This window comes from Eulemur rufifrons, chromosome 8 (assembly GCF_041146395.1).
Source record: "Eulemur rufifrons isolate Redbay chromosome 8, OSU_ERuf_1, whole genome shotgun sequence".
NCBI classification, from domain to species: Eukaryota; Metazoa; Chordata; class Mammalia; order Primates; family Lemuridae; genus Eulemur; species Eulemur rufifrons.
In genome coordinates, this window is record NC_090990.1 from 104,764,243 (window position 1) to 104,783,548 (window position 19,306).

Sequence of the window (19,306 nt, forward strand, 5' to 3'; positions counted from 1 at the left end):
GTGTGTATTAGAACCCGGGCAGGGTGCACTAAGGAGGCGTTATCCAGTAAATAAACAAATAGTAGGAGAATTGGTCCCTTGGGTGTTGACATTCCGGGTTAAATAGGACATAGTTAAATATACATAAGTGCACATATAGGAAAAAAAGAAATATGAGAAATACAGGCTTTGGAGCAGTACGTATATCATCAAATAGTATTTTAGAACTGCAAGGAAATTTACATATTATCATCATTTTCTGGGTGAGGAAAATGAGGACCAGGAAACTTAAATGACTTGTTCAAGGTAATATTACCATCAACAACAGTTTTTTGGATATCTACTCTCTGAAAAGTTAGGCCTCAGGTATAGAAACAGTTATTAATATAAGTCATCAAGAACTCAGTAATTAGTTGTGAACACTGAATATTTGCAGAACGAGATAAATAGTGACATAAAGTCATAAGTACTAAGCACCAAGTGAAGAGTACACTTACATAGAGTTATAGAGAAGTTTAGAGGGAATAGATAGGGAAAAGTTTTATCTTTAGGGTAATCTAGACCTTCGAGAAGAGAGAAGACTAGGTAAGTATAGAGGCATTCAAGGCAGGAGAACAGTGAGCTGAGCTCACCTTGTTTTGGGGGCAGAACAAGTAGTTTGCAGCACAGCGTACACCTAGGAGGGCAATGAGATCAATAAAGTTGGAGAATTAGATAAATTAGAGCCTTACATCTCAGGCAAAGGGTTTGGTTTATATACTTAGAGTGGAAAATCCCCAAGCATGGAATTGTATGTGTAAATTAGTATTTTAGGAAAACTAATTCAACCTTGTGTAAAATGGAGGAAGAGAGACCAGTTAGAGGACTGTTCTAATAGTCTAGGGAAAGGAGTTTCTACAAGGGTGATGGTAATGAAGAAAGGGGGAGAGATTTGAGTGATCTGAAGAGAAATAAATAGAATTTGATAACTTGTTGTGAAATAAGAACGATGCACACGTTTTCAATCTGGGTTATAGCAATAAAGGAGCTAGGTTTGGTTGGTTTCTGATACATCTCTCCAAAGGGGTTCCTTGGTGGAAAACTTCGTAAAGCACTGAATCTGGCCCCTTATTCTCTGTTAATACTGATTTCAGAGAGTTTTCAGTGACTGGTTTACGTTTGCATACCTAGTAAGTATTATAGTAGAACTTAGTATAGAGCCCATTCTTTTGATTGTTGTTCAGTGGTTTTTCTACTATTTCATATTGCTTAAGAGGAGGTGGATCAAGTGGTTAAAAACAGAGCAGATGCCTGGGAAATGAAATGGGAAGTTGAAGACCACAATATGATGAGGTTTAACCACAAGCTGTTTCACTTCTGCATAGGTTTTCATTGTATTTAGACACTAAATTGTATGCTTACTTATCAGGCTTATAATGCAACAGGGTCTCTTAAAACTATCTTCTTCTGAGATTGAATTTTTCATATTCAAGGGGAAAGATTCCTTCAGAATTTGGATTTAAATGCATATTCTCTCTGCCTCCCAGTTTTGAAGATGAAATATTTCCCCCTAACCGCTCCAAGTAGGTAGGCTGCTGGGATTACAAGCTGTGTGTGAAGTAGCCTCAAAGACACATTAGTCTTTTTGGAATAAAGGGATGAAGAAAGTTTTGGACCCAAATATTTCAGGCTTACTTACCGTGTCAGCAATTAAGAACAATTTACTTACACAGATCTTATTACCTAAAAAAGAGAGTAAATACTGTGAATCAGTTGAGTATTTTTACTTACAGGAGATTTTTAAAGGGTTGAATAGCCTTCTAAAAATCTTTTATATTTGGCTTTTAAATATGTAGTCAGGGCTGGGTGCGGTGGTTCATGCCTGTAATCCTAAGCACTCTGGGAGGCTGAGGCAGAGGATTGCTTGATCTCAGGAGTTCAAAACCAGCCTGAGCAAGAGTGAGACCCCATCTCTACTAAAAATAGAAAAATTAGCAGGGCAAGATGGTATGCAACTTTAGTCCCAGCTACTCGGGAGGCCGAGGCAGGAGGATCGCTTGAACCCTGGAGTTTGAGGTTGCTGTGAGCTAGGCTGACGCCACGGCACTCTAGCCCAGGCAACAGAGTGAGACTCTGTCTCCAAAAAAAAAAAAAAAAAATGTAGTCAGGTATATTTAAGATGCAACTCATTCTCATCCCTTTTCTTTCTTTCTTTCTTTTTTTCTTTCTTCTTTATTTCTTTTCCTTCTGCTTTCCTTTTTTGCTATTACTTTTATCTATGTGGTAACAGATATCTGAGGATTCAAAACTTTTTTTTTTTTTTTTGAGGTAGGGTTTTGCTCTGTCACCTGGGCTAGGGTGCAGTGGCACACTCATAGCTCACTGCAGCTTCAAACTCCTGGGCTCAAGCGATCCTCCTGCCTCAGCCTCCCAAGTAGCTGGGGCTACAGGCGAGTGTTCCTACACCTGGCTGATTTTTTTCTATTTTTTGTAGAGAGGCTGGTCTCAAACTCCCGGCCTCAAGCAATCCTCCTGCCTCAGCTTCCCAAAGTGTTAGGATTACAGGCGTGAGCCACTGTGTCCAGCCCAAAACACTATTTTTTTGAATCAACTAACATTTATTATGCACCTACTGTAAGGGCTGGCATTGTTATTTAATTTTATCTGCCAAGACTAAATATTCTTGGATGTTATGACTAGGTCCCTAGTAGAAAGTGACTTCTAATGCTTGGCTTCTGCCACCTTTATTCCATTTTATTCCTTGCCATGGCTCTTCTGTCATAACTTCTGACCTGGCTGGGAAATAAAGGGAAGAAAACTTGACTAATTAATAGTGAAGCCCTACCCTGAGTTATAATAAACGCTTTATATATCACTTTAATACTCATAACAATTCCATAAAATATATATTCTTATGCCCAATTACAGATTAGTTAATCCAAAATATTTATTACTGTGGTTTAGGCATTGTTTAAGGTGCTAAGGATACCATAGTGAATGTCGGATAAAGTCCCTGTTAAGGCACAGAGAAGTGAAATAACATACCCAAGGTCACAAATCAAGAAAGCAACAGAGCTAGGATTTAGATACAAGTCTGACAGATTCCAAAAGGAACATCTGCAACCATTATTATGTTATGCTGCCATTTATTGCATGTTCTCTGTGAATACATAAATAAATCAAGTCATAAAAATAGGTGTAACTCCCAGTATCTTTTTGTTAAAAAGGTTCTTAATGAATCCATGAAAGAAATCTGTCTTGGTGCTGACAAGCATACCTACCCAATAATGCTGTTCCTCTCTTCCCCCTCCCTCTTCCCCGCCATTTGTACCTGGGTATAAACTGGACAATGTGACCTGCTTTGACATTTGGATGTGTTTGTGCTTTGAGGACTAGGAGAGTTTTGTTTGTGTCCTTGGCTTCTTGAAAGTTCCTTGCCACACTTGCAAGTTCTTTCTTGTAGCACAATGGTCAGTAATATGTTGTTAACATTGTAATGTGGTTATGCCAGTTGGAATATTTTATCTTTTCCCCCCATTTTTTTCTGATGATTATGTGAGTAGAGACTCTTGGGTCAAACTTGCCTTCTGAACTTCCTTCAAATAGAAAAAGTTTTCTGTATTCAGAGGAATAGAAAGGAGTTTTGAGATTGAGAAGAATATCAAAATTCAATGTCTTTTGCCCTGCTGAAATTCAATTTTGTTAGCATTCTAGGTTTATTCTTTAGCTTGTGCTATCCAAGACAAGTACTTGTTTTAGATTATGACTATTATCATCATGTGCCGTACCTGGAATGAGTGGTATTTATTCTGGGATTAGCAGTTTAAAAACAAGCACAAGGATTTCTTTTTGCATTACCTAATAGAAATCATTAAAAAATGCTTAAGACTGTAAGGGTGAGGAGCTGAGTTCAATAGGAATCGAGTTCTAGTTGAGTTCTAAGGTTTAATTAGGTGGGATCAAGGTTGCAAGTATTACAGCTATTTGGAATTGGGTATCCAGGAGTATTTGGGCATGGCTGATAAGGTTAATGAGATGATTTATGTGGATGTGTCTAACCCATAAGTAATATGTGATACTTGATAGGTTCACAGTAAATGTTAGTTAAATCTTGAAAAGGCACGTGACTGCTGAAGTTGTCAGTTTGTCTTCCTAGGGCAGCTTCTTCATTGTTAAGTATTCCTTCTTTAGAAGAATATTAAGCATTCAACTGTGGGTGAAGCATTTAGAAAAGTGATTGGGGTAACAAAGATTTATAGTATCAGATTCTTGCTGAGACTAGGATTTTAACATTTACAAATTGAATCAATTAGGCCTAGGATTTAAGGGCATAGTTTAAGGGGAAATTTGTGATTTTGCTTTGCTAGAGTCAGTCCTATGCTTTTTTGATAGAAGTAACTTCTTGACCCTTTGGTAAAATCAAAATGCTTTCTTTTCAATTCCAGTTAAATTTAGCTTGATGTTTGAGGTAGTTGCCTGTGATATTTCCTTTTATCCTCTCTCCATTTTTTTTTTCAGTGAATGAGATAATATATTTGAAAGAATTTCATGAAGTACAAAACTAGCAGTTGTTGCTATCGCCACTACCACTACCAATAATAATATTAAAAATAATAATAGGATAGGACTCATTCTTAGAAGGGTTGGTTTGTTGAATTAATTTCAAGGAGAAAGACTGACTCAGAGGGCAATATGATACTTGCCAGATGACTTATGTACAAATTTATGCCTTTTGTATTTTTTGTGGAAGGGGGAAGGAAAAGCAGAGACATGTCACTCTGAAAACTTGGCCTGGTGCTATGCCATTGTGAAGGGTTGTCTACTTTGAAACACTCTGTATGGGACAAGAAAGCTTAATAGGATTTATAATATGTTTGACCTTAGAAGGTTATAGTACATTCTACTGGAGGCATCTATCTACATAAAAAACAACTCATCCCAGGTTTTTGGCAAGATCAATCATATCCTTATAATATGGATCTCATACAGTAGCTATTAAAAAAAAGTATCAGTCCAGATCAGTTTCTGCTTGGCTTCCCAAATTTAATAGTAAGGAAAGAGTGCCTTTGACCAAAATACTTGGTTAGGTAATATCATCAAAAGCCCTTACAGTCAACTTCTGATGACTGGCATTCTTGGAGAGAAACACATAATTTTAATAATCCAAAAGAGCAAGTTGTTTACTAAATTTGTTTAGTAAAGTAAAAGACCTCTCACCTTTTAAAATTTCCTCTTCATCTTTTTCTATCTCTGTTCTGGTACTCAGTAAATCTTTGTTGAATAAAGGAAGTTACCTGATACCTATCTTGGAGTTTTCTCTGTAACCAGCCCATTAGATGAACTTCTAGAAAGCAGGGATGATGACATATTGGCTGATGCATCCTCTTCCCTTAGCAGTCTACATTAAGCAGGGTCCTTAGTAGGTGCTTGTTGAATGACTGAGTTAAGAGGTTAAGGTTTTCATCAGGGAGAATTGCAGTCACCCGAGCATTACTGTACTGATGGTGGCCTTTCCTAAGGAGAAGAAGAAATAGTATTTATTTATTTTATTCTGAAAAATAAACTTGAATAAACATGAATATGGGGAAAGTTATTGCTTTGATGCTTTCTGGCTTTACACTTTTGAACAAGGAGAAGTAATATAGTATGTTAAAAGTTGATGCTTTATTTCTCTCTTGGTTTTATTTTATGTTTTATCCTGTTCAAAATTTAGCTATAGCGGTGATTTCTGAATAGTATATGAGAAGTATATTACAGCTTCAAATTATCAATAGAAAGAAGAAAAATTATTCCTATGTCACATATAATTTTGCCTTATCCTCTTGCTACAAAACTTCAGACCTTAGGGCTGTAACATTAGAAGGATACTTCTAAATTGAGTTTATATCTTTAGTGGTAATGAGCAAAACAAAAACGATGATTTGATTTCAGGCAGTTTTAATAAGTCCACAAAATGAATTACCTAGAGAATTGAGAACTATTGATATATGTGAAGTGAAGTAAAGATTGCTGGAATGGGAGTCAACAGATTTATGTTCTATACCCAGTTTTACTACTAGTTAGTTCAGTGACTTTGGACAAGTCACTTACTACCACTTACCTTCTTCTCTGTGTTGATATCTGTAACTTGAAGGTGTGGAATGAAATGATCTCTGATGGCCTAGTTCTAAAAGTCCATAATTCTAAAGTGCCAAACAGGGAAAATAGTCTGACTTTCTGTACCTCAAGTTTGTTTGTTTCACATAAGACCTAAAGTGTTAATTATACAATAATAGAAGTATATAGACTATATTCCCAAGTAGACTAGAATGACCAGATTATATTATATGCTCATAACTGATTTTATGTGCATAAATATAAGAGACTTGCTTGCTTCTAAAAGAAAAATTATTATTTCAAAAGGCATAAGAGACCCAAATAGTGCTCATGTTACGATGGGATGAAGTTTCTGTTTATTAACTCTAACTTGGAAGTGTGTGTGTTTGTGGGTTTGGTGAGGGTTTAGGGAGGATAGTAGTGGTTAGGAAACAGTGTGGTGAGCATGTATAATATTTTAGAAAGCAAAGTATTAAGAGTTCTTTAGCTTGTGGAGTTTGCATGGCTAGACTGATCCGATTTTGCTGTAAATCCCTGGAAAACAGATATGAACCCTGCATTCAGAGTCAGAATACATAGGTCCAACCTCCTTGCTATCTGGGTATCATTTAAGCTTTGTAAACTTCTCTGTGTGTATGTGTGGGTGTGTTAATACCATCACAAAAGATGGGATCAAAAGCCTCAAGAGGTATTTAATTAAAAAAATTTTTATGATGAGGCTATATTTGTAAAAGTGCTTTAAAAATAAAAATTATAACAAAGGAGAAGCTATTAGTGAACAGACCACTGTACAAATATAAGTTATATTTATTCATATCAACTTGGATTATACATATTGATAGGACAAATTTGAAATCAGTAAATAATTCACAAGCCCATTTTAGGTATAGATAGCTTTTCATTATCAACACACATGGACTAGCATGAATAGTTTAGAACCACATATATTTTCTAGGCATCTATTATGTGCTAAGCAATGTGTTAGGCCTGTTTAGAATTTTTCAAAGCATAAAAGAAAAGTGCAAACCTCAAGGATCTTAATTCTCTCTTGGATGTACTCTTGTCCTCCAGCCTTGTGAGCTTTTACACATCCTTAAAGACTCAGCTAAAAGGCCGGGTGTGGTGACTCACTCCTGTAATCCTAGCACTCTGAGAGGCTGAGGCGGGAGATCGCTCAAGACCAGCCTGAGCAAGAGCGAGACCCCCATCTGTACCAAAAAATAGAAAGAAATTAACTGGACAACTAAAAATATATAGGAAAAATTAGCTGGGCATGGTGGCGCATGTCTGTAGTCTCAGCTACTCGGGAGGCTGAGGCAGTAGGATCGCTTGAGCCCAGGAGTTTGAGGCTGCTGTGAGCTAGGCTGACGCCACGGCACCCTAGCCCGGGCAACAGAGTGAGACCCTGTCTCAAAAAAAAAAAAAAAAGCTAAAAGTTTGAGAAGCTTCCCTAACCCATCTGGGTAAGCTGATTGCTCCTTATATCTCTTTCTACCCTAGTGTGCACTAATAACATGTTTACATTTCTCCCACCAGACTGGAGTGCCTTGAAAGTAGGTCTGTGGCTTCTCTTCTTCATTTGTATCCCCAGGCCCCAGGAAAGTGGCTGGTAAATGTTGGACTAACTTGGTAAATTTTAAATGAATGACTAATAATCACATTGGAGAGTTAAGATGTGAGTATTGGGAAGGCCAATTAATTTTACAAGGCAGTATATGATAACAGTAAGTGCTGGGTGCATGTTTTGAATACTGGGCCTATAGAAGTTCAAACAAGATTTAGGTATGGCCAAGAAAGATGGAACTATGAAACTTAGAAATGGAGAATTTAAAGAATAATAGTAATAAAAAGTGTCTTTCTTTGAAGTGAATTGTATAATTTTATAAATGCCAAATTTCTTTTTAAAAAACTAGTAGTTGTATGCTGAGGGAAATAAATTTACCAGAAGAAATTTGTGAAGTGGATTAATTTCCTGTGGATAACTAAGAGCACATAGTGTAGTAATTTGAATGTTTTTCCTTTTGCTGTTTCCCCCTTTGAATGGAAATTCTATAATTGATAGTAAAATGACTAATAGGAATCAAGAAGAGGAGAGATGGTTGGTTGTTAGCTATGGAATGTTTGAGGACTGATGTGAGAGAAGTAATGTGTTTTCCTATTTGCCTAGCCTCTGTTGATTTGAAGGAGTTTTTCCCCCTCTTGTGTCAAAAATTCAGTAATCAAAATATTTAAGGGCTCAAGTAGAACTTTTGTTTTTGCAGACTTTTCTTTTAAAAGTTGAATTTGTTGAGAACCCAAACCATGGACTATCCTTGGCCCTAGCTGAAAGGAAAAAGAAAAAATTCATTGTGTGTGGCAAATAGACATACTGGTCTGGATCTGAAAAATAAACATTAAAATGATTTCTGTTTCTAGTCAAGGTACTACTATTGGTGTGCCATTATTATAATAATAGAATTTCTCTATGACTCTGCCCCTATTTTTCCAATGGTCACTTCCATTGTGTAAGCCTTCCAAATAATTAAATTTCCCAATTAAATAAATAATCAAATATTAAATTAAATATTAAATTATTTAAATTAAATATTAAATTTAATTTAAAATTATTATAAAATTTATAGTTATTTTAAATATAAAAAATTAAATAAATTTAAATAAATATTTATATATAAATATAAAAATTAAAATTATTATAAAATTTATAATTATTTAAATTAAATATTAAATTAAATTAAATAATTTAAATAATTAAATTTCCCTTCTTGTAATCCAAGAAGCCTTTATCAGTAGCACTGAAGAAACAAATACCAGTTCACAAGTTCTCTGTGCCCTACTCCCTGATCTTTATGTTAGCATTTGGCTGTTAATGGGATTTGTCTATTTGTAAACTTGATACAAAACTAGAAGGTCTTGAAAAAAAGTTAAATTTTGTTCTGACATACACATATCCCAGTGGTAGTGATAAAGCCACGGGGCCAGTTCTTGAGACCTTAATGGTGTATATCTATAACAGCATATAATAAACAAATTGTTTTGGAAGTGGTTAATTATATGATTGGGTTGAGGTTTTTTTCCCTCCAGGTTTGACTTAGTGGGGAGAAAGTAGACATTCCCTAAACATACACTGCATTGGAGGTAGAAAACAACCCAGAAGTGTGCAGGGTGAGTAGAAGGATATGTAAACATTTTCTTCCAATAATCCAAAAATAGACAACATATGTGAGATTAAGAGAATATTATAAAATCTTTGAACCTGGAATGAATAGAGTAGTAGTAAGGGGTATAGGCAGGGAGGTAGGACTGGTAGATTAAGACATTAGAATTTCAGTAACTATGTATGAAGTTGCTGTTCCTGGAGATTTGGGAATGAATGAGCTATTTAACTGTACTTGTACATCTAGGAAAGAACGGACATTTTTCTTTTGCTGTTATTTCTGAGGGACCATCTGATGGAAGGTACAACTAAGGGAGCCCTTTTAGGACATTTTCTTGAAGGCTTGAGTTGAAATACACTGGAATGAGAATGATAGGCTGGGCACTGTGTGTATATGTTAAGATTGTGCTTTGGAAATGGTTGTGGGACTGGAAGGCTTGTTTGGGAAGAGTAGAAGAAGCTTTTGAAGGAAAGATACAGGGATGGGGGCTGTGTTGTGCACCAGTGGAGTGAGGGAGAGTATATAAGGTGGAATTGGGCAGACAAAAGGCAACTGACAATTTTTGAGGACTTACTGTGTGCCAGGCACTGATGCTCTAAAGACTTTACACATCTTACATTATTTAATCCTAACAAGAGAGCTGAAATGCAGATATTGCCCCATTTTATGCATGAAGAAACTGAGTCACAAAATGGTTATATTATTTACCCAAGATTACACAGCCCTTAAGTAGTAGATCTGGGATTTAAATCTAGATCTGTCTGAATCCAGAGCCGATTCTTTCACTTGACGTGGAGTTGAGAGGAGTTGCAGTGCGGGTGGACTTCGACGTGGGTGGACAGCCCACGTTTTCTCAGTCTTCCGCCCTGGATGGACTAAGTGTGGTATAATGTAAGTGTATGGTGTCTGGAGTCAGGTGGACTGGGTTAATAAAAATCCTGGTTCTACCACTTTTACCTGTGTAACCTTGAGCATATTATCTAACCTCTGTGAGCTTTAGCATCTTCATTGGTAACATGGGGTTAATGATACAAATTTCTTAGAGCTGTTTGGAAGTTTAAATGAAATAATGTCTAAAGTTTTAGCATACTACTTTCTTTTACTTTTCTTCCTTTCAGACCCATCTTATTAACTCAGGATTGTAAGATTTAGTGTTATATAGGTCCCTTTAGAATGGACTTGATCAAATTCTCTTTCTAAGAAGGTTACATTTTGTTTCTTTGACGTGGAGGGACCCATATTAACTAAAAACAATTCTGCAAAGACAATCATTCATCTCTCCCTCCCACCTAATCAAGAATTGTGTGAAATTTCTAAGTGCCTCTGCCCCTCCTCTTCTTGTCTGGATTCCTTGGGACTGAAACACCACAGACATGGGGGAGCCTTTGACCTTTGAAAATACTTGACAGTCTAGAATGTTGCGATTTTCCAGTAAGTTTTGGGAGACTTGTAGAGGACTCAAACACAGCTCTAATGCATCAGTGGAACCAGAAGAATGGATATAGAGAGAGAATGTGGAAGTTTTGGGGGATGTTGCAGATGAGAGAATGTAGAGTTAGTAGTTTCTTGGGCATTTTAATGGAGCTCTATTATCTATAATCAGTATTTTATTTGGGGTCATTTTCTCTGCTGTCAAGTATGTTGGACACTCTGAGCATGCAAACTGATTTTGCTATTAGTCTGAGCTAAGCAATGTTTAGGAAGAGAAATCTGTTGCAAATAAAATCACATAAATAAAATTAATCAAAATCTTAAACAAATGTCTTTGAGATGAACCACTGTTTTAGACTTGCCTGTGTGCAACACTTACTGACTATCAACAGTACTCGTGTGTGTGTGTGTGTGTGTGTGTGTGTGTTGGGAGTACTGTACAAATATACTTCAGTTTATCTAAATAAAAACTGAGTGCCTGCTAGGTGCTGGGATGCTAGGGTTATAGGATGAACAAGATAGGATTCCTGTCCTCAAATTGTCCTGGTTTAGTGGGAAGACAAACATGTAAATAAACAAAAATACCACACAGTGTGATAAATACTATGATAGAAATGGAGTGGTACAAGGTGCATTGGAGGCACCAAGGAAGAAGTGGGCAATTTAACTTGGGAAGCTAGAGAAGGTTTTGCAAATGAGGTAGTACCTAATTTACTCTTAAAGAAGAGGAAGAATTCACCTGCTAGACCAGGAGTTATTCCAAGCAAAGGGAAAAATATGTGCAAAGGAACTGAAATTTGAAACACATGATATACTTGGGGAACTACAAGTATAAGGATGGGAATAATGGGAGGTAGATAAAGCTGGAGAGTTAGGTAGAGCTAGATTATGAAGGCCTTGTTTGTCATGTATAGGAATTTGGATGTTAAGCTTTGGTCATTGAGATCCATTGAAGAATTTAGGGCTGTAAGATATAATACTATCATATTTGCATTTTAAATTGTTCAGTGGTTGCTTATAGGGGCTGATCAATTGGCTGAAGAGAGGTAGAGGAAGAAGTTAAGATGCTATTTCTTGGGGTCTAGGTTATGAAAACTTGAGATAGAATAAAAGAGCTGTAGCCTATGGGAAGTGTTGGATGGATTTGAGAGACCTTAAGGTAAAATTGGTAAAACTTAGTAAAAGATTATTTGTGAGGATAAGGCTAGAGAGAAGTTCAGGGTGGCTCCCAGGATTGTGGCTTGGGTGATTGGGGTGATAATAGTACTAGTTGCTAGAATAGGCAGTACTGGAAGAGGAATAGCTTGAAAGGGTTGGGGACAGAGATGAGAGAATGAGCTCATGTTTTTGGTTTTGGTTTTTCTTTTTTTTTTTTTGAGACAGAGTTTTGCTTTGTTGCCTGGGCTACAGTGCAGTGGTGTCATCATAGCTCACTGCAACCTCTAATGCCTGGGCTCAAGCAATCCTCCTGCCTCAGCGTCCTAAGTAGCTGGGACTACAGGCATGAGCCACTACACCTAATGGCTAATGTTTTAACTTATTTTTTGTAGAGATGGGGTGTCTTGCCCAGGCTGGTCTTGAACTCCTGGCCTCAAGCAGTCCTCTCGCCTCAGGCTCCCAAAGTGCCAGGATTACAGGTGCAAGCCACTGTGCCCAGCAAACTCATGTTTTTATGTGTTGAGTTTGAAATGTCTGTAGGATTCCCAGGTGAGATGGAAAGAATGTGGGGCTGCATGTACATTTGGAGTAAGGAGCATTTGGTTGCTTAGGGCCATGAATGAAGTTTCTCGTGGGGATGATATAAAATAAGAATATAGAAGGCCTAAGGTTAGAATTGTGGGTGCACTAGCTTTTGGTGCAGGCACAGGAAGAGGAGTCCACAAAGGTGAGCAAGACATAGGGCCAGAGAGACAGGAAGAGTGGTCAGTAAGTATCAAATGCTACAAAGAGATCAGCAGTAAGGATGATTGTGATGATCTTATCTATTATATAAGTCAGTGTCATTCTCTTTCTGTAGCAGCCCATTTTAGTAGGTTGAAGACAAGGAATTTTTCAGGGAGGAGGAGAATAGCAACCAGCAGGTAGAGGCAGAGGAAGAAACCTAAAGGAACTTCTCTTGCTTTGTTTTGTAATTTATTTATATTTTTCTGTGAAGTAGGAGGGCAAGGTAATTTGCCAGGAGTAAGGGGAGGTGATACGGATTGAGCAGGAGGCTCAAGGAGAATGGTAAAGGTATGGGATAGTAGCTGAGAGGATTGGTTGAGGTACCAAAGTCAAAGCAAAAGACAGCAGTGTTTCAATGAAAGGAAGGAGGCTGAATACCAATTGTCAGTAGTCATATTTCTCTGTAAGGTTATGTGATCTTATGTTGCTCAATAGCCTCATTTAGTAGCAGAGAAGTTGAATGTGGGATCCATTCAAGTTGGACAGATGAAATAGAAGGATAAAATAACTAGATTTTCACAGGAAAGTAAATTAAGTGATCAATCATTAGTTTCACTTTCAGTTAGGCAAAAAGGGACAAAGTGTAATCCATTTTTCTCCATGTTATTATACTGGTCCAGCCCACCACCATCTCTTTTGCAATAATTTTCTAACCAATTCTTCCCCTAAATCCGCTTATGTTCCCTTCAAACTATTCTAACTGTAACCAGGGTGATCTTTTAACAATTCATATCTGATCATGTCCTATCCATGCTTATAACCCTTCAGTGGCTTCTTATTACTTTTAGGATAAAATCTCAAATCTTTTAACAGGATCCACTAGGCCCTTTCTTCATCCTCATTTTGTACCATTCTCACCTCTAAGGTACTTCCTGCCACAGAACTTTGATATATGTTTCCTTTGCTTGGAGCATTCTTCTTTTCCCAATTTGTCTCTCCAATTGCTACTATTCTTCAGTTCTTATATGAAACATCATTTCCTTGGGGAAGCTTTTCCTGACTTCCTGTAGGAGATAACACTCCTTTCCTCAACATTTCTTTATTATAATTGTTTGTGAAACTTTGTGAGTTTTTTCTTCCATACTGGAAGTTTTGTGAAGCTAGAGTTTTTGTCTAGTTCACTGTTATGTTTTTAATCGTGGACATAATGCCTAACACACGTAGGCACTCTATGAATTTTTGTTGCATTAATTAATAAAGTGTTTAAGGGATTGGATATCTTAGTGAGGTGAGAAAGCATGTTTAGAAGTAGAGAGAAAAAGCTGAGAGGAGATGAGGTTGTGCCCAGAATAAGCTGTTGGAGTTTAAGATTTAGAGGTAGAATGGTTTCAGGAAATGGTAGGGTCCATGTCTGAGTTGTTGTAGTAGAGATGGAGGTCTTTGTATTTGAAGAGATTATGAAACTCTAAGGTAGAAATGTTAGGTGAATTGTGCAGGTGGATGTTGAAATTGCTCAGAAAATGGTAGAATTTGAAGTGAGGAAAATATAAGGCAGGTGTTTAAGTCTTTAATAAATATGAGAGATAGGCACAGTGCTTTCTTATGGTGAAAGAATTAAATGGGTAAGAATCAGAACAGTCCCAGGAATCCATAATGCCCTAGTCCCTTGGGAAGCAGTAGATACAGTAGAAAGAGCATGGGTTCAGACTATCTGGGTTCAGACTTTGGGCCACCCACCTGACTTTCAAGCTTTTTTTGTTTCTCTATAAATTAGGAATAATTAGACCTACTGCAGGAGTTTTGTTATTAGTGAATAAGATAGTGTTTTTGAACGTGCTTAACTAATATTAACTTGTTAGTTTTTATTCTTGTTTGCTATCATCACTTCAAAAAGGTATGGAAGTAGAATTAAGGGTGAGAGGCAAAGATAGCAGCAGAAGTGAATTTTGCACAAGATATATAATACTTCATCTATTTAGCATGTTGAATTTATAGAGTCAGCACAAACATTTACAAATGAATACAGGTACCAGCAAGTACTGATTATAAGAAGGGATTTTATAAAATAAAGGCCACTGGCTAGCTATGATAACATTGTGATATTCATCTGCAACAAATGTTTATGTAAAGAAATGTATTACCTAATAATTTTCCATGAAAACTTCATCACATATGGGAGTAGATTTTATTGTTCTAGGGAACAAAATAAGGACCATTATATGCAAGTTATAGGGAGAGGGGTCTGGTGATAGCTTTTGCTTTCGTTTAGGAAAGTATTTTCTAACAATAAGATAGACATTAAGACAAAATAATGAGGTCTCTATGAGACATTGTATTCAAGTAGACTAAATGATTTATTTGTCAGAGATGTAATAGAAGGATTCTTACATGGAGGCAGGCAATAGATTAAATAATTGCTAAAAGTTCTTCCAGTTGGAAGATTGGAGAATTTTGATGCCAGTTAAAATATGTCTTTATACCATTCAATTAATAAATATTTGAGTGCCTCCTCTTTTTTATTGGAAAGGCTGAAGGTTGAAAGCCATTGTGTGCATGTGGGGGTGGGGGGCGCGTGGTTTTTTTTCTTTTTTTTTTTTGTTTTCACTTTTTTTCCCCTTTCTGTGTGCTGAGTCAGAACCAAAGACTAGTCTTAGTGATTGTCTTTGATATCCTGTTTTGGAATTTGAGAAGTTCAAGCCAGATGTTTGTGTTGATATAACAAAAATTGCTGTCCTCATCTGTTGGGTGGGGTTAGTGTGGAGTCCATGACACATACCTGGAGACATCAAATTTAAGAACATGCTGCCAAGAAGTTTGTTCTAGTGCTTTGAATTTTTGCTAAAGAGCAAATCGTTTTAGATCATGTTAGACTTCTGAGTTATTATTATTTTTAGAGACAGGGTCTCACTCTGTTGCCCAGGCTGGAGTGCAGTGTGGCCTGATCATAGCTCACAGCAACCTCAAACTCCTGGGCTCAAGCGATCCTCCTGCCTCAGCCTCCCAAGTCGCTAGGACTATAGGCACACACCACCACACTCGGCTAATTCTTAAATTTTTTTTGTAGAGATGGGGGTCTTGCTATGTTGCCTAGGCTGGTCTTGAACTCCTGGCCTCAAGCGATCCTCCCACCTCAGCCTCCCAAAATGCTGGGATTACAGGCATGAGCCACTGTACTTGGCCAAAATTATCTTTTAAAAATGTTTTTTGAAAAGAATGACCTATCTTATTTACTATGTTGATATGTGAGATCCATGATGCCATATCACTGATGGTTTTCATTCACTTCTCTCACTCAGAAAAGCCTGTCTGGCTGAGAAATTGAACATGCCTGTGGCTTAATCAACTCTTCTCCTTTCTGCTGAGCATTTTTTTGCTGATTGTTATTTTTTGTACTTATTGTATATTTCTCACATTCTTTCAGAAAGTTATAAAAGTGGCTTTACTGTTAGTTCAATTTTTTTTTTTTTAGAGAGAGTGTATTGAAATTTATTTTTTAGCTCTGTACTTGGTTTTAGATTATTCGTGTGTATAAATTATTTGAGCTGCTACAATCTCCTGTGACCTAAGATCATGGCTAAAATGGGCTTGGAAAAGAAATTCTTCCCTGTATTAGGGAGGGAAAAGCCTTTCTATGAATTCTGAAGGAATTTAATTCCGAAGTATTGAATGTAAGGAACTAATTTACTTTATAACTTGACATGTTGAATTTGAGGTATCTTAGACCAAAAGTTCTTTATGTATTAGTAGCCCTCTCTGATAATTATGATATTGAAATGGAAATGAATTAGACATTGATAATACCTAGACTGAAAGCGAATGCAAAGATCATAGCTTATACTGAAGAAGTTCATTTTTGAAACCTGGAAAGGATCTTAGGAGTCATCTAATCCAAGTCTAGATTATAGAAAAGGCAACCGAAACCCTGTAACTAATTTGACCAAAGTCACCCAGTTAATACATATAGGGGAAGGTAAAAATCATATAATATGAGGGCAGAGGGAGTAGTGACAGTTTGGTTAATATCTCTTTAGAAAGGAGAGTTTTAGTTTTTAAAACTTTGCGTGATGGATTGGGACCAAGACAGACCCTTAGAAATAGATGAGAGATAAGAAGTACCCTAGAATTTCTGATCTGCCAAGCTTCAGATTGGTTGGTTTGGTGGTAGATGATGTGGAGGTTCACTTAGTCATTTAGTCATTTATTCATCAGGCATTTATTGACTACTATGTTATAGATGCTATGCTAGATATTGGGGGCATCAATATGAAGAAATCATGGCCTTGCACTCATGGATCTCTTGTACTACCAGAATAGGACAAGAGAGAATATTTTCTATTTTGTTGTCTTTCTCAAAAAAAAAAAAAAAAAAAAAAATCCAATGTTAAGGAATCAAGTTAGTGTCTTACTGGTTTTATAACCCACAAATCTTTGCTGTTTATTTGCATTCATATTTCCAAGGAATGCAGAAAATCAGGATCTGATCATACCACTAAACAAGCTCTGTGCGGGGATAGGAGCAGGCGTGAAGAAAAAAGTATCTGGGCGTCACCCTTAGACTTTAGGCTGATTAGGAGTAGACATTTCCAGTCACCTGAGTCACCTGGGTCACCTGTTGCCTTCAAGAATTATGCTTTTAGCCGGGCGCGGTGGCTCACGCCTGTAATCCTAGCACTCTGGGAGGCCGAGGTGGGCGGATCGTTTGAGCTCAGGAGTTCGAGACGAGGCTGAGCAAGAGCGAGACCCCATCTCTACTAAAAATAGAAAGAAATTATATGGACAGCTAAAAATATATATATAGAAAAAATTAGCCGGGCATGGTGGTGCATGCCTGTAGTCCCAGCTACTCGGGAGGCTGAGACAGGAGGATCCCTTGAGCTCAGGAGTTTGAGGTTGCTATGAGCTAGGCTGATGCCACGGCACTCACTCTAGCCTGGGCAACAGAGTGAGACTCTGTCTCAAAAAAAAAAAAAAAAAAAAAGAATTATGCTTTTAGCCTTCCTCAAAAGGCAAGGCAGGTGTGTATCTGGCAACTTTATGAATGGAGTCCTCTTCTACAGAGAACTGTAAACCTGGCAGAATTTGGTCAGAGATTGTTCTTCACTCTGTTACTGCTTCCTCAGTTGGGACTGTTTACCTTAGAGGAGGAATATTGGATTGGTGCCAGGCTGTCAGGTCAGGAACACAGTTCTGCAAAATAAAATCTGAAAGAAGAGATTTTTTTCGGTGAACTTATTTGGCAGTCATTTGTCCTGGGTGAAAAAAGACATGTTTAAGGTAGGCATGTTTCCTGGGTTCATGAAGTTAGTGGACAGAGGTTGATACTTGTTATGAACCTTTGGGATTCCCTACTCTGCTTTGCAGAATAGCTTATTTTTAGCAGTTGTAGCTATCAGTTTACTCCTCCCATTTCCCCTGCTAGCATCAAAACACTAGTTAACCCTAAGATTATCCAGTGCATAGTATTCATTCACTCAACAAATATTTACCAAGGACCTGTGTGCCAAGCCCTGTGCCAAGTGATAGATGCTGGGGATACACCAGTGAGGGAAACACATAAGTTCCCTACTTTGAAAAAACTTACATTTTAGAGAAGATGATAGCAACTAATTAAAATAATTTCAGAGTATTCAAGTGCCAGGAAAGAAAGAAACAAGGTACCATGTTAGAGAATATTGCAGGTGGGCAGTTTTTAGCATGGTAGCCTGCTGCTTCCTTCTTTCAGGTTAGGTAAGCAAACTCAAAATGTAATATTCTAGAAAAGTAGAGGAAAAGCAGTATTCACAATGGTATTACAGGTTTATGGTTAATGTGGGAGTTAAGACATTTATGTTAATAAGAAACTAGGGAATTAAATGTTACTCTTTATAATAAATTTTACACTGCTGTATTTTAAAACCTGGAATGAGTGAGCTAGGATAATTAGTTTCCCCAATTGGTTAGGAAGCTGCTGAAATTGGGCTGTGGTCATCCTGTTTCAGTGTAATTTAAGCCTTATGTGTTTATTTTTTCAGGTGGGGGCCTGAATTTTGATCTGTGTCATACCTGCATCCAGCTGCCTGAAAGTACTTGATGATCACATGACCCTGGACATGGATGCTGTCCTGTCGGATTTTGTCCGTTCCACAGGAGCAGAGCCAGGGCTGGCCCGAGATCTCTTGGAAGGTAAAGAATCATGGGGAAGAATGAGAAAAGAGAAAGTAAAATGTGATATTTATTGTCAGGATGATTTGAAACATTTAAGGTTATCAGGAAGATTATATATGGCAGGCCCTACATTTAAGTTACTTCGTTTTTTTTTTTTTTTTTTTTTGAGACAGGGTTTCACTCTGTTGCCTGGGCTAGAGTGCCGTGGTGTCAGCCTAGCTCACAGTAACCTCAAACTCCTGGGCTTAAGCAATCCTACTGCCTCAGCCTCCCAAGTAGCTGGGACTACAGGCATGCGCCACCATGCCCGGGTAATTTTTTCTATGTATTTTTTTAGTTGTCCAGCTAATTTCTTTCTATTTTTAGTAGAGATGGGGTCTCGCTCTTGCTCAGGCTGGTCTTGAACTCCTGAGCTCAAATAATCCGCCCACCTCGGCCTCCCAGAGTGCTAGGACTACAGGCGTGAGCCACCGAGCCTGCCCTAAGTTACTTCTGATGATCTGCTTTATGTATGACCCACTATAATTTTAAAATTCGAAAATCCTTTTTTCACCTTGAACTTCCTGGGGTAGCTTTTTCCACCATCAGTGTGCGCTCAGGTAATGCAAATGAAAATTTGTGTTAGTCTACTAACAGCA

General features: G+C 37.5%; 1 protein-coding gene across 3 annotated transcripts in view; it reads left to right on the forward strand.

Moving 5' to 3' along the window:
* The window catches only part of OTUD7B (OTU deubiquitinase 7B), a 55,314-nt gene that overhangs the window by 11,366 nt on the left and 24,642 nt on the right, over positions 1-19,306 (forward strand). For 2 of the 3 annotated variants that reach the window (XM_069480695.1, XM_069480694.1), the window contains one exon: positions 18,536-18,686. In XM_069480695.1, the coding sequence (XP_069336796.1) occupies positions 18,602-18,686 (85 nt within the window). In that variant the 5' untranslated portion in view covers positions 18,536-18,601. Of the gene's footprint in view, positions 1-12,214; positions 12,348-18,535; positions 18,687-19,306 lie in introns of those variants that run through there. The other variant, XM_069480696.1, reaches the window with a different exon arrangement.